At 43.0% G+C, this 12739-nt stretch overlaps 1 protein-coding gene across 1 annotated transcript in view; it reads left to right on the forward strand.

Moving 5' to 3' along the window:
* LOC124038040 (collagen alpha-1(XXIV) chain-like) overlaps positions 1-12739 on the forward strand; it is a 108138-nt gene that overhangs the window by 46015 nt on the left and 49384 nt on the right. Inside the window, exons 16-23 of the mRNA XM_046353417.1 lie at positions 3987-4040; positions 5814-5867; positions 5999-6052; positions 8272-8325; positions 9010-9063; positions 9182-9289; positions 9504-9557; positions 11312-11419. Of these exons, the coding sequence (XP_046209373.1) occupies positions 3987-4040; positions 5814-5867; positions 5999-6052; positions 8272-8325; positions 9010-9063; positions 9182-9289; positions 9504-9557; positions 11312-11419 (540 nt within the window). The remainder of the gene's footprint in view (positions 1-3986; positions 4041-5813; positions 5868-5998; positions 6053-8271; positions 8326-9009; positions 9064-9181; positions 9290-9503; positions 9558-11311; positions 11420-12739) is intronic.

Genomic DNA, 12739 nt, shown 5'->3' on the forward strand with positions numbered 1-12739 from the left:
GTGAGTACCTTGCATTACATTCACCTGTAGTATCTCCGTTTCCTTGGACGGGTTTGATTGAAAGGTTCTATAAGGTAAAGATACCTATCACTGTGTACAACAACACCACAGCTACATGAGACATAATAAAAGTCATGGCCCTATAAAGAATGTCCACTACAGCTTCCTACCTGTAATATAAGCCCTCATTAAAAAGGTGCACTGAGACAACAAGGTGTGTGTGAAAGACACATTTGATTGATTAAAACAACCTGAGAGCCAGAGGGATAAATTGAAGTGTGTGTGTGTGTGTGTGTGTGTGTGTGTGTGTGTGTGTGTGTGTGTGTGTGTGTGTGTGTGTGTGTGTGTGTGTGTGTGTGTGTGTGTGTGTGTGTGTGTGTGTGTGTGTGTGTGTGTGTGTGTGTGTGTGTGTGCGCGCGCGCGTGGGCTCTTTCGTGCGTGTGGGCTCTTTCGTGTGTGTGCCTGCAGGCACATGTGACAGACTGTCCCGTAGTGCCCAGACCTTGAGGCCTGCCTGGCTGCGGTGTGCTTCTTCTCTCATGTGTCCCTGGTGGCGGTAAACGGAGACTGAGATGTTTTAATGTACAAACGGTCTTTGCAACGAGGGGAAAGGTCTGCGTTTGTGCTTAGTTAATGATGGATTGCAGAGTTGTAATATAATCGCTGAACTATATAGCAGTTCCCCACTGAAGGGAAATTAATTAAAGAAACACGCACACCGAAGGACTTCGTATTAACAGTGAGCTTCACATAAATGTTGGTGTTGGCTGCTGTCAGCCCAGTCCACACACACATTTCTCTCTGTGTCTTTCTTTGTCTCTGTGTGGCCAGAGGTGATGATTCTCAATGTTGTGCTCCCGAGTGGTGCAGCGGTCTAAGGCACAGCATCTCAGTGCTAGAGGCGTCACTACAGACCCTGGTTCAGCGGTCTAAGGCACAGCATCTCAGTGCTAGAGGCGTCACTACAGACCCTGGTTCAGCGGTCTAAGGCACAGCATCTCAGTGCTAGAGGCGTCACTACAGACACCCTGGTTAGAATCCAAGCTGTATCACAAACCGGCCGTGATTGGGAGTCCCACAGGGCGGCAGACAACTGGCCCAGCGTCGTCCGGGTTTGGCCGTTGTAGGCCGTCATTGGGAGTCCCACAGGGCGGCAGACAACTGGCCCAGCGTCGTCCGGGTTTGGCCGTTGTAGGCCGTCATTGGGAGTCCCACAGGGCGGCAGACAACTGGCCCAGCGTCGTCCGGGTTTGGCCGTTGTAGGCCGTCATTGTAAAGAATAATTTTGTTCTTAACTGACTTGCCTGGTTAAATAAAGAACGCATAAAATAATAATGCCGAATAGAACCTGCTGCTCAATGAATCTTGGATCCATTCACAGATACTTGGCCGGTTCATTTAGTTTGATAAAAGACCTCTTTTCCAGCTCTCTTAAGTAACGCTTTGGTGTACGACTTGACAAGCAATCTTTGTAATTGTTTTTAACTGATGCGCCGCTGCGCACACACACACACACACTAGCAGCGACCTGTCCTGCTCAGTGTCTAAATGCCATCTTTTGTATAAAGCGAGGTCTATGAACACGGATCAGTTTGTATGTGTCAGGGGGAATGGGTGTAGTTACCGTGGGTGTTAAAACAGGTCATTTTTCCTCAGCGGTAAAACACACAATAATGCAACTGGAAATCCCCACTGTTATGACATGGTGAGCCCACAAAGTCCCCATGAACCATCTCTAATGTACATTGATGTACAGAAGAGTGAGGTTTTAGATTGGGGGTGCGGGTTCCGTTCCGTTGAGCAGAGTTTGACGCTCTTACAGCTCTAATCCTCAATATTAAAGTCTTTAAAACTACATCCAACAGTATGTTTTCTCCAGTATCTAACAGTATGTCTAGTGCCGTCAGGAAACGACTAGAGTAAACATAGATCTGAGAGGCAGTGTAGAGGAGCTCTGTATTCTCCCCAGTGACCTCTAGAACCACAGTGCCATCTTGTGTTCAGTGTTGCAAAATACATATTTGAGGGACAGTGAGACTGCAAGTGTGGTACTGTACTGAAGTCATCTGCTTTGTCATACACTATATACCTCTCTATCAATTTTCATTAAAACTAAGCTGCGGTTGAATAAAATATTTATGAATTGGAGGATGATTGCATGCACTTTACGATAGTGACATTGACAAATGGCTTCCTTAACCTCCACCATGCTTAGATCAACAAGCTGGATGTTCTTTTCAGTCCTCTCTGACACATTTTAGGAACATTTGTGCAAACAAAGCTTTAATTTACACTTTTAATTCAATATATTCCCGTCTTATGTTGACTCTTGTGACTCACAATGTTTTCAGCACTCTCTCTCTCTCAGGGCCTTTGTAAGAGTTCTGAAAATGACCATTCCCCTTTCTTTCTTTAAAAAAAAAAAACTCTTTGTTTTGTGCTGTTTTACAGACATATTTAATGTGGTTATTATGTTATTAGGGGATTTTGAGTAATGCTTTATACTTACCATTACAACAGGGTTTGTAAATAGTAGAGTCCCTTACTGACACCCTACAACAGCGGTTGTAAATAGTAGAGTCCCTTACTGACACCCTACAACAGGGGTTGTAAATAGTAGAGGTCCCTTACTGGCACCCTACAACAGGGGTTGTAAATAGTAGAGGTCGCTTACTGGCACCCTACAACAGGGGTTGTAAATAGTAGAGTCCCTTACTGGCACCCTACAACAGGGGTTGTAAATAGTAGAGGTCGCTTACTGGCACCCTACAACAGGGGTTGTAAATAGTAGAGTCCCTTACTGGCACCCTACAACAGGGGTTGTAAATAGTAAAATTCCCTTACTGGCACCCTACAACAGGGGTTGTAAATAGTAGAGTCCCTTACTGGCACCCTACAACAGGGGTTGTAAATAGTAGAGGTCCCTTACTGGCACCCTACAACAGGGGTTGTAAATAGTAGAGTCCTTTACTGGCACCCTACCACAGGGGTTGTAAATAGTAGAGTCCCTTACTGGCACCCTACAACAGGGGTTGTAAATAGTAGAGTCCCTTACTGGCACCCTACAACAGGGGTTGTAAATAGTAGAGTCCCTTACTGGCACCCTACAACAGGGATTGTAAATAGTAGAGTTCCCTTACTGGCACCCTACAACAGGGGTTGTAAATAGTAGAGTCCCTTACTGGCACCCTACAACAGGGGTTGTAAATAGTAGAGGTCCCTTACTGGCACCCTACAACAGGGGTTGTAAATAGTAGAGGTCCCTTACTGGCACCCTACAACAGGGGTTGTAAATAGTAGAGGTCCCTTACTGGCACCCTACAACAGGGGTTGTAAATAGTAGAGTCCCTTACTGGCACCTCACGTGGAAGAGTTACAGTACTACAGAGAGAGTTATGTCATAGCCCCAAATTGAACGTCCTGACGTTGCACTTCTATACTAAGTGTAAGTGGAATTTGTAAGTGTTGTTCTGAACGATGTGGAATTTATTTCGGGGACAAAGGAATATGACACCGACGCTGAGATGGCTGCGCTCTGTGTCGTTTGTCTCTAACATCGTGCAACTTTGTAACCACAATGGCCAAGCGATGTGTGTAGAATATCACACCGATCACAGATGAAATCAGCGACATAATATTTCAGATCCGATAGTAAAAACCTTTTGATACCCTTTTGAATGACTTTATTAAGCCACAGTCAATAGCTTCTTTCCCCAGTTGTGACAGAAACTGTTCCCCTTGTGTTTGTCTTCAGGATGGATCAGGTTCAGGATTATTGGCTTGTCCTTTCCCAACTTCTCAACGGGGATGTCTCCATTCCTGGAATATTATAACCCCCCCCCCTCCTTTTTTTTCTGCATGACTTACTGGTCTGTATGTTTTCCTCTCTAGTCTGATCAGATCCATGGGTAGTCCCTCTGGTAGGCTCTGTATCTGGTTCATCCTGTGGGACTATATGTTGGTGACCTCTGACCTGTCTCTCTCAGGGGAAAGCTGGGATCCCTGGAAGCACTGGAGAGAGGGGAGCCCATGGTGAACCAGTGAGTATCAGTCAATCAATCAATCGAACAGTTGTCACAGTGCTTTAGTGACCCTGTCTAAAACCCTAAACACATTGGCTGCTTGCACACTGGAAGGAATTTAGCTGACCTCCCTTACAACCTGATGAGGGGAAATCTGTGACATACCGTGACGGTGATAAAAATGTCGGACTATCATTGTGAAGTGGACATTCATTGGTAAAAGCGATTAAGCCTCTCTTTCTCCTGAGGCATATCCTGTCAGGGTAAAACATGTCAGGCCGTCGCTCAAAATGTTTTTTTTCCCCCACCAAGTCTAAACATGTAATCAGATCTGGTCTTACTCAACCCCCTGTTAATCAGTTGTTCCAGTGCTCTGTAAAAAACAATCAAATCAAATCAAATCAAATTTTATTTGTCACATACACATGGTTAGCAGATGTTAATGCGAGTGTAGCGAAATGCTTGTGCTTCTAGTTCCGACAATGCAGTGATAACCAACAAGTAATCTAACTAACAATTCCAAAACTACTGTCTTATACACAGTGTAAGGGGGTAAGGAACATGTACATAAGGATATATGAATGAGTGATGGTACAGAGCAGCATACAGTAGATGGTATCGAGTACAATATATACATATGAGATGAGTGTGTAGACAAAGTAAACAAAGTGGCATAGTTAAAGTGGCTAGTGATACATGTGTTACATAAGGATGCAGTCGATGATGTAGAGTACAGTATATACATATGCATATGAGATGAATAATGTAGGGTAAGTAACATTATATAAGGTAGCATTGTTTAAAGTGGCTAGTGATATATCAGGGAGGAGCTGGGTGATTTTCATGTGGCTGATGGGATGTGTGTGTGACTATGTTTTCCAGCCTTTGATACTGACTATGCACGCGCTCACAAACACATTAGACACACACATAAAGGGAAGGAAACACACACACACACACACACACACTTTACCCCCATATTAGCCCTCTCAAGAATAAGTCCCCAAATGCTCATATTTCATGGGAAACAGTGGAGAACCCCTCAAGAACATCCAAAATGTCAAACAACAAATATTTGACTAAGTTATATCAATAACCCCCATATCCATGGTTTACATTATGTTCAGTTTATTTGACTAAGTTATATCAATAACCCCCATATCCATGGTTTACATTATGTTCAGTTTATTTGACTAAGTTATATCAATAACCCCCATATCCATGGTTTACATTATGTTCAGTTTATTTGACTAAGTTATATCAATAACCCCAATATCCATGGTTTACATTATGTTCAGTTTATTTGACTAAGTTATATCAATAACCCCCATATCCATGGTTTACATTATGTTCAGTTTATTTGACTAAGTTATATCAATAAACCCCATATCCATGGTTTACATTATGTTCAGTTTATTTGACTAAGTTATATCAATAACCCCCATATCCATGGTTTACATTATGTTCAGTTTATTTGACTAAGTTATTTCAATAACCCCCATATCCATGGTTTACATTATGTTCAGTTTATTTGACTAAGTTATATCAATAACCCCCATATCCATGGTTTACATTATGTTCAGTTTATTTGACTAAGTTATATCAATAACCCCCATATCCATGGTTTACATTATGTTCAGTTTATTTGACTAAGTTATTTCAATAACCCCCATATCCATGGTTTACGTGATGCTCAGTTTTTGCCTTGCACTCAATCAAGCCATGATCCGCCACATCACATGATATCACAGTAACCCCTGAGACCACTGATTGGCTGATTCTCTCCTCTAGGGGCCCAAAGGACCCACGGGGGATGCAGGACCTGATGGAGAGCAAGGACCTGAGGTAACTATTGTTTAATTTAAATACTAGTTCGCTTTGAATTTCACTATACATCTGGATACCCTCGCTGACTCTTTCTCACACACACACACACACACACTTTTTGTCTTACTCCTCTTCTATTTTCCGCACAGGGTGCTCCTGGCGGAGAGGGGGAACCGGGTCCAGTTGGAGAACCTGGGATAAAGGTCAGTGTTCTGGCGAACAACTGATTGTGGTTTTAAGCCTCACGAAACGAAATGACAGCCAGACACATCCAAAGGCCCATCAGTCTTACTACAGCTCAAGACTACAGCTTCTTCGATGTTACGCGTCTTATTTAGGGTAGTTTGAGCAATTCTTGACCTTTTCTGATGGACATTTTGGTGTACAAAGCGTTCTGTGGACGTCGCAGGGTCAAGTGCCTTCTGGTGCCAGAAAGCCCCATCTGTCTGCCGTCCGCTACCACTCTGTCAGTGGAGCTGACTGAAGTGTCAGGTTTCACATACCATATTTGATTAAGGAGTGATGTGTCACATTTTTGGGCTTAACCAGACAAATAATCAATTGACTCTCCCTCTGAGCGACGGAGCCCAGCCTAGGAGACTGCATATTAAAGGGGACAGTCTAGCAATTTCAGCAATCGTGTCGTGACCAGAAGTTCAGCTCTTTTTTAATGAATCTGATCTTTTCAACTCGCTCAGTCAAAAGAACAAATCTTTCGTTCATTTGAGTCAGTAATGCCCAGAGTACGCAGGACCCCCTACCAGCGAACAATGAACTTAAAACTCGAAACAATCACAATACTGCCATCTTGTTCACCATAGGGGGCTTATTGGAGCGGTCATTTGTGACTGAGACTCATAAAAGTCTGCTTCAAACAATGTACATTCGTGATTGCTAGGCATACAAATACAATACCTTTGAAACAAGGTCTATTTGCAGCCACAACCGGACTAGATAATGATTGCTAGGCATACAAATACAATCATTTATTGATACCTTTGAAAAGAGGTCTATTTGCAGCCACAACCGGACTAGATTAGGAACGACTCTTGGCGGAACGCTTGTCTGCCACCAGGTCAGGGAGATTATTTTGCACCGTATTGTTGGCACGCTGCAGCAGCACCCTCTGTCAGGACTGACACTGGAGGAGAGAAGCAGGTACGGGGCAGTCAAACATTTAATCGGATCAAGACAGGAACAGCGTCAGCACACAAGGACATATGACAATCCGTGTTGAGGCGGGGAACAGAGCGGGGGAACAGACAGAGATAATGGAGGTAATGACAGAGGTGATTGAGTCCAATAATGCGGGGAAAGACAGGTGTGTGTAATGATGGTGGCAGGTGTGCGTAATGATGGTGGCAGGAGTGCGTAATGATGGTGGCAGGAGTGCGTAATGATGGTGGCAGGAGTGCGTAATGATGGTGGCAGGAGTGCGTAATGATGGTGGCAGGAGTGCGTAATGCTGGGGAGCCCGGCGCCCTTAAGCGCCAGTGGGGCAGAGCGGGAGCAGGCGTGATACCCTCAAGCGATTTGTTTTCTTGTCTTGAGCAGAGGAAGGCTGTGTCCATAACATTCAATAATCAATTAATTTGCATTCATTCTTGCACCGTGTGATCAATTATCCATTAGGTCAAACAAGTGACTAAAATGAACGAGTCACTAGGAAAAACGAATCGTGACTCTCGAGACAGTCAAAAGAGTTGTTAATAATTAATCAATTGTGAACTGTCTTATTGTAATTCATTTATAATTTGATTGTTACTACATTTAGAAAGCCTTTCAGTCATTTGTTCTATTTTAATATTTTCCTAATATTCGTACTATGTACTTGAGCTTGTGTCCTCAAAGTAAGTACAGTGAGTACTGGTCTGGTGAGTTCCAGACCTTTCTCGAACTATGCAGCATTATTAGTTAATGGTTATGTCCATTTAATGAAAAATGACTTTTGGGTATGTCTATTTAGGCAGAAATCTACATTTTGCCATAACGTCTGGTTTACCGCCTAGCCTACTCCCCCATTAAAGTTGTATGGTTGATCTACCTCAACATGATTAAAGTTGCCTTAAGAAAGAGGGTAATATGTCAATGTTAAGATGTGAGCGGCCCCGGGTCCTATTAGTAGGCTACCCACAATCCTCAGGGAGGGTTATGGCTTCTGTTCTGTGAACTCCTGATCACCCCTGTGGGGCTGTTAGCGTCCCTCTGAGAGGTAGATGACCTCCTGAGCACTTGTATGAAAAAAGGCGGCCAACACTCGTAAGTAAAGTACTTAAAAATGTCAGCAATGCTTTATTTTCAAATCGGTTTACTCTTGGGGTCCAGTACCTAAAGACTCAAATATATAACTTAGAGTTTAGCTTGTCTTATAGTCTTATTTTTGTATATACTCCTGAGCACCTCTGCTGTTGTGTCCCTGCAGGGCGATGTGGGGCCGTTTGGAGGAGAGGGGGAACAAGGACAGCAGGGAATGAGAGTGAGTCCTGAGTACTTCAGAATACCTTTTAATCACAGTCTATGATTCTAATCCTGCTCTGCTTGTGTTTGGGAGAATCCGATATGCCAGTATATTTACTCTGCCCTCATTTGATGGAGGCGTGTAATCCTCGGGCCGGACACGGCCAGGGCAGCGTTGCGACTGATTTGTTTTTTGTCTTTTGGACTGTATCAATAACCTTTAGGGATGTTTCTCTCTCTCTCTTTGGGCAAGAGGAAAGCCCCACGGAGACATAGAAAATCCCTGTAGAGAAATAGAGGGTCCTTTGTGTCCAAGCTTAAACTCAGAGATCCTGTTTATGATTACTCAAATAATCACAATGTTTTTATTGTACATTCTTATTGACACTAATAACTAAATTCTCCAGACATGTTGGATTATTGGAGTACGCAATAGAGAAAACAGCAAGCATTTTTCCATTAACCCCAATGGCTTACATATACTGGAAGGAAAATATAATCGTCATCACAGTCAGGCTCTTTCCAATCTACAAGAACACACATGTTACACATGTTCCATGCCCTGTGGGTCTGAGTGTACATACATATGAGTCGTCTATATGTACTGCCCAATAAATTCATTCCATAGGAACATTTAGCATGCTATTACTTGTAACAATATGTGTTGCTATGGTTTTGGTAATGTGTGATTCTTTGTTTATAGAGTCTTCCAGGTCCTGCTGGTGAGGACGGGCCCCTGGGAAAAGATGGTCCGAAGGTAAACATACTGAATGTTCAGCCAAATTAGGCTGTTTGTGTTCTCTATTACACATTTGACCTCCACAGCACAATATTTTGCTGAATGCTATCTTTTGCTGTCCCTATCTTTGCCTCAGGGAGAGCCAGGTGACCGTGGGCCAATGGGCGAGGCAGGGGACAGGGGGATAGAGGGAGACCCTGGGCTTCCTGGGGCCACCGGACTGGCTGGAAAAAGTGGTTTCCCTGTAAGTTTTTCTGACAAACAATAATTACAACAATAGAGCCAAACACGATGATGCCTATGGGTCCCAGTAGGGGGCAGTCTTCACTTTAACAAAGCCTTGAGGTCCCTAGGGCATTCAAGGTGGTGTGGGCACACTGCAACAAAGGAGGTGTGACAAAGGTCAGTAGTCTAGACAAGTCCATAGATTGTTTCTAATGAGTTTGACTCTCTACCAGGGACCGGAGGGGAAGCAGGGTCCCCTGGGGAACCGTGGCAGGCATGGCAAGAAGGTAACCCTTCAGATGTTTTACTAGCTTGTTGATTGTTGATACGGTGCCTTCAGAAAGTATTCACACCCCTTGACTTATTCCACATTTTGTTGTGTTACAGCCTGAATTCAAAATGGATTAAATTGGTCAATTTGTTTTCAACCGTCTATGCACAATACCCCGTAATGGCAAAGTGGAAACATGTTTTTAGAAATGTTTCCAAATGTATTGAAAATGAAATACAGAAATAGCTCATTTATATAAGTCTTCACACCCCTGAGTCAATACTTTGTAGAAGCACCTTTGGCAGCGATTACTGTCTTTCTGGGTCTCTTAAGAGCTTTCCACACCTGGACAATGCGACATTTGCCCATTTATTATTTTCTAAATTCTTCAAGCACTGTCAAATTTCTTGTTGATCCTTGCTAAAACAAACATTTCAGGTCTTGCCATATATTTACAAGTAGATTTAAGCCAAAACTTTAATTAGGCCACTCAGGAACATTCACTGTCTTCGTGGTAAGCAACTCCAGTGTAGTTTTGGCCTTGTGTTTTAGGTTATTGTCCTGCTGAAAGTTGAATTCATTTATCCTGATAAACTCCCCAGTCCTTGACAATTACAAGCATAACCATCAAATTATGCAGCCATCACTATGCTTGAAAATATGGAGAGCAGTACTCAGTGATGTGTGGTATTGGATTTACCCCAAACATAACACTTTTGAATTCAGGACAAAAAGTGAATTACTTTGCCATATATTTTTCAGCATTTCTTTAGTGCCTCGTTGCAAATAGCATCCATGTTTAAGGAATATTTGTATTTCTTCTCACTCTGTCATTTAGGATTAGTATTGTGGAGTAAATACAATGTTGTTGATCCATCCTCAGTTTTCTCCTATCACAGCCATGAAACTCTGTAACTGTTTTAAAGTCACCATTGGCCTCATGGTGAAATCCCTGAGCGGTTTCCTTCTTCTCCAGCAACTGAGTTAGGAAAGACGCCTGTATCTTTGTAGTGACTGACTGGATGAATTGATATACCATCTATAGTGTAATTAATAACTTCACCAATCTAAAAGAGATATTTAATGTCTATTTTTTTTCATTTTTACCCATCTACCAATAGGTGCCCTTATTTTTGAGGCATTGGAAAACCTCAGAGGTCTTTGTGGTTGAATTTGTGTTTGAAACTCACTGCTCGACTAAGGGACCTTACAGATTATTGTATTTGTCAGCTACAGAGATGATGTAGTCTTTCAAAATATCATGGTAAACAATATTATTGTGCACAGAGTGAGTCCATGCAACTTATTATGTGACTTGTTAAGCACATTTTTACCCCTGAACTTATTTAGGCTTGACATAACAAAGGGGTTGAATAGTTATTGACTCAAGACATTTCAGCTTTTCATGTTTAATACATTTGTGTGTAGATCAGGGGTATTGTGGGTAGATCAGTGACACAAATCTAAATGGAATCTATTTTAATTTCAGGCTGTACCACAACAAAATGTGGAAAAAGTCAAGGGGTGTGAATACTTTTTCTCTGCACATCACTTGGATCCTCATCAACAGCGATACATCCGTGTCCAAGCTGCACACACACACACACACACACACACACACACACACACACACACACACACACACACACACACACACACACACACACACACACACACACACACACACACACACACACACACACACACACACACACACACACACACACACACACACACACACACACACCTTTGTTGTTGTTTTGTGTCCAGGGAGAGGCAGGCAAACCAGGTCATATCGGAGAGACAGGGGACATCGGGGACATGGGCCAGAAAGGGGGCACAGGACTGAAAGGCGCCAGAGGAACCAGAGGCACTGCAGTCAGTACCCACTTTACTTTTATTCCAGTATAGTCTGTGACCTAACTTCCTGTGTGGGAGCCTGACAATTCCATTTAAATCTGTTTAACAAAGTGTCCCGTGTTTAGTACTGAAGGGCGTAAATCTGTAAGGTATTTTGTTTTTTCTAGGTCTTCCAGTTTTATGTACATTAAAGAGCGAGCGATCCAAAAGTAAGCTCATACTGATAGTCACTGAAGGATCGAGGCTTTGTTTTAGTGTCCTCGTTGATTGAGATGAGGTAACACACTCAGCATCCTACCACCCAGTAGAAATGGTTATTGGTTATTGACACTCACGAACACTCACAATTGACTTATTACATATATTGAACAAAAATATAAACGCAACATGTAAAGTGTTGGTCCCATGTTTCATGAGCTGAAATAACAGATCCCTGAAATGTTCCCACATGCACACGAAGCTTATTTATCTAAAATGTTGTGTTTACATCCCTGTTAGTGAGCATTTACCTTTTGCCAAGATAATCCATCCACCTGACAGATGTGGCATATCAAGAAGATGATTAAATAGCATGATTGTTACACAGGTGCACCTTGTGCTGGGGACAATAAAAGTCACTCTAAAATGTGCAGTTTTGTCACAACCCACGCTTTGGAGGGAGCGTTCAATTACCATTCTGACTGCAGGAATGTCTAGCAGAGCTGTTGCCAAGATCATTGAATGTTCATTTCACTACCATATGCTGCCTCCAATGTTGTTTTAGAGAATTTGGCAGTACGTCCAACCAGCCTCACAACCGCAGACCACATGTAACCACACCAACCCAAGACCTCCACATCCGGCTTCTTCACCTGCAGGGAACATCTGAAACCAGCCACCCGGACAGCTGATTCAATTTTGTGTTTGCACAACCAAAGAATTTCTGCACAAACTGTCAGAAACCGTCTCAGGGAAGCTCATCTCAGTCCTCATCGTTCTCACCTGAGCGGTTTCACTGCAGTTCGGCCTAGCAATCGACTTCTGTGGGAAAATGCTCAACTTTGATGGCCACTGGCACGCTGGAGAAGTGTGCTCTTCACCAATGAATGCTGGCTTCAACTGTACAGGGCAGATGGAACATGGTGGCGGTGGGGTTATGGTATGGGGAAATATGGGCAGCCATAAGCTACGGACAACGAACACAATGGCATTTTATCGATGTCAATTTGAATGCATCAAGATACGATGACGCGATCCATGTTGCAAGGGTCTGTACACAATTCCTGGAAGCTGAAAATGTTTTAATTCCTCCATGGCCTGCATATTCACCCGATGAGCAGCTTTGAGATGCTCTGGTTC

The sequence above is a fragment of the Oncorhynchus gorbuscha genome, linkage group LG06 (genome assembly GCF_021184085.1).
Source record: "Oncorhynchus gorbuscha isolate QuinsamMale2020 ecotype Even-year linkage group LG06, OgorEven_v1.0, whole genome shotgun sequence".
In the NCBI taxonomy this organism is placed as follows: Eukaryota; Metazoa; Chordata; class Actinopteri; order Salmoniformes; family Salmonidae; genus Oncorhynchus; species Oncorhynchus gorbuscha.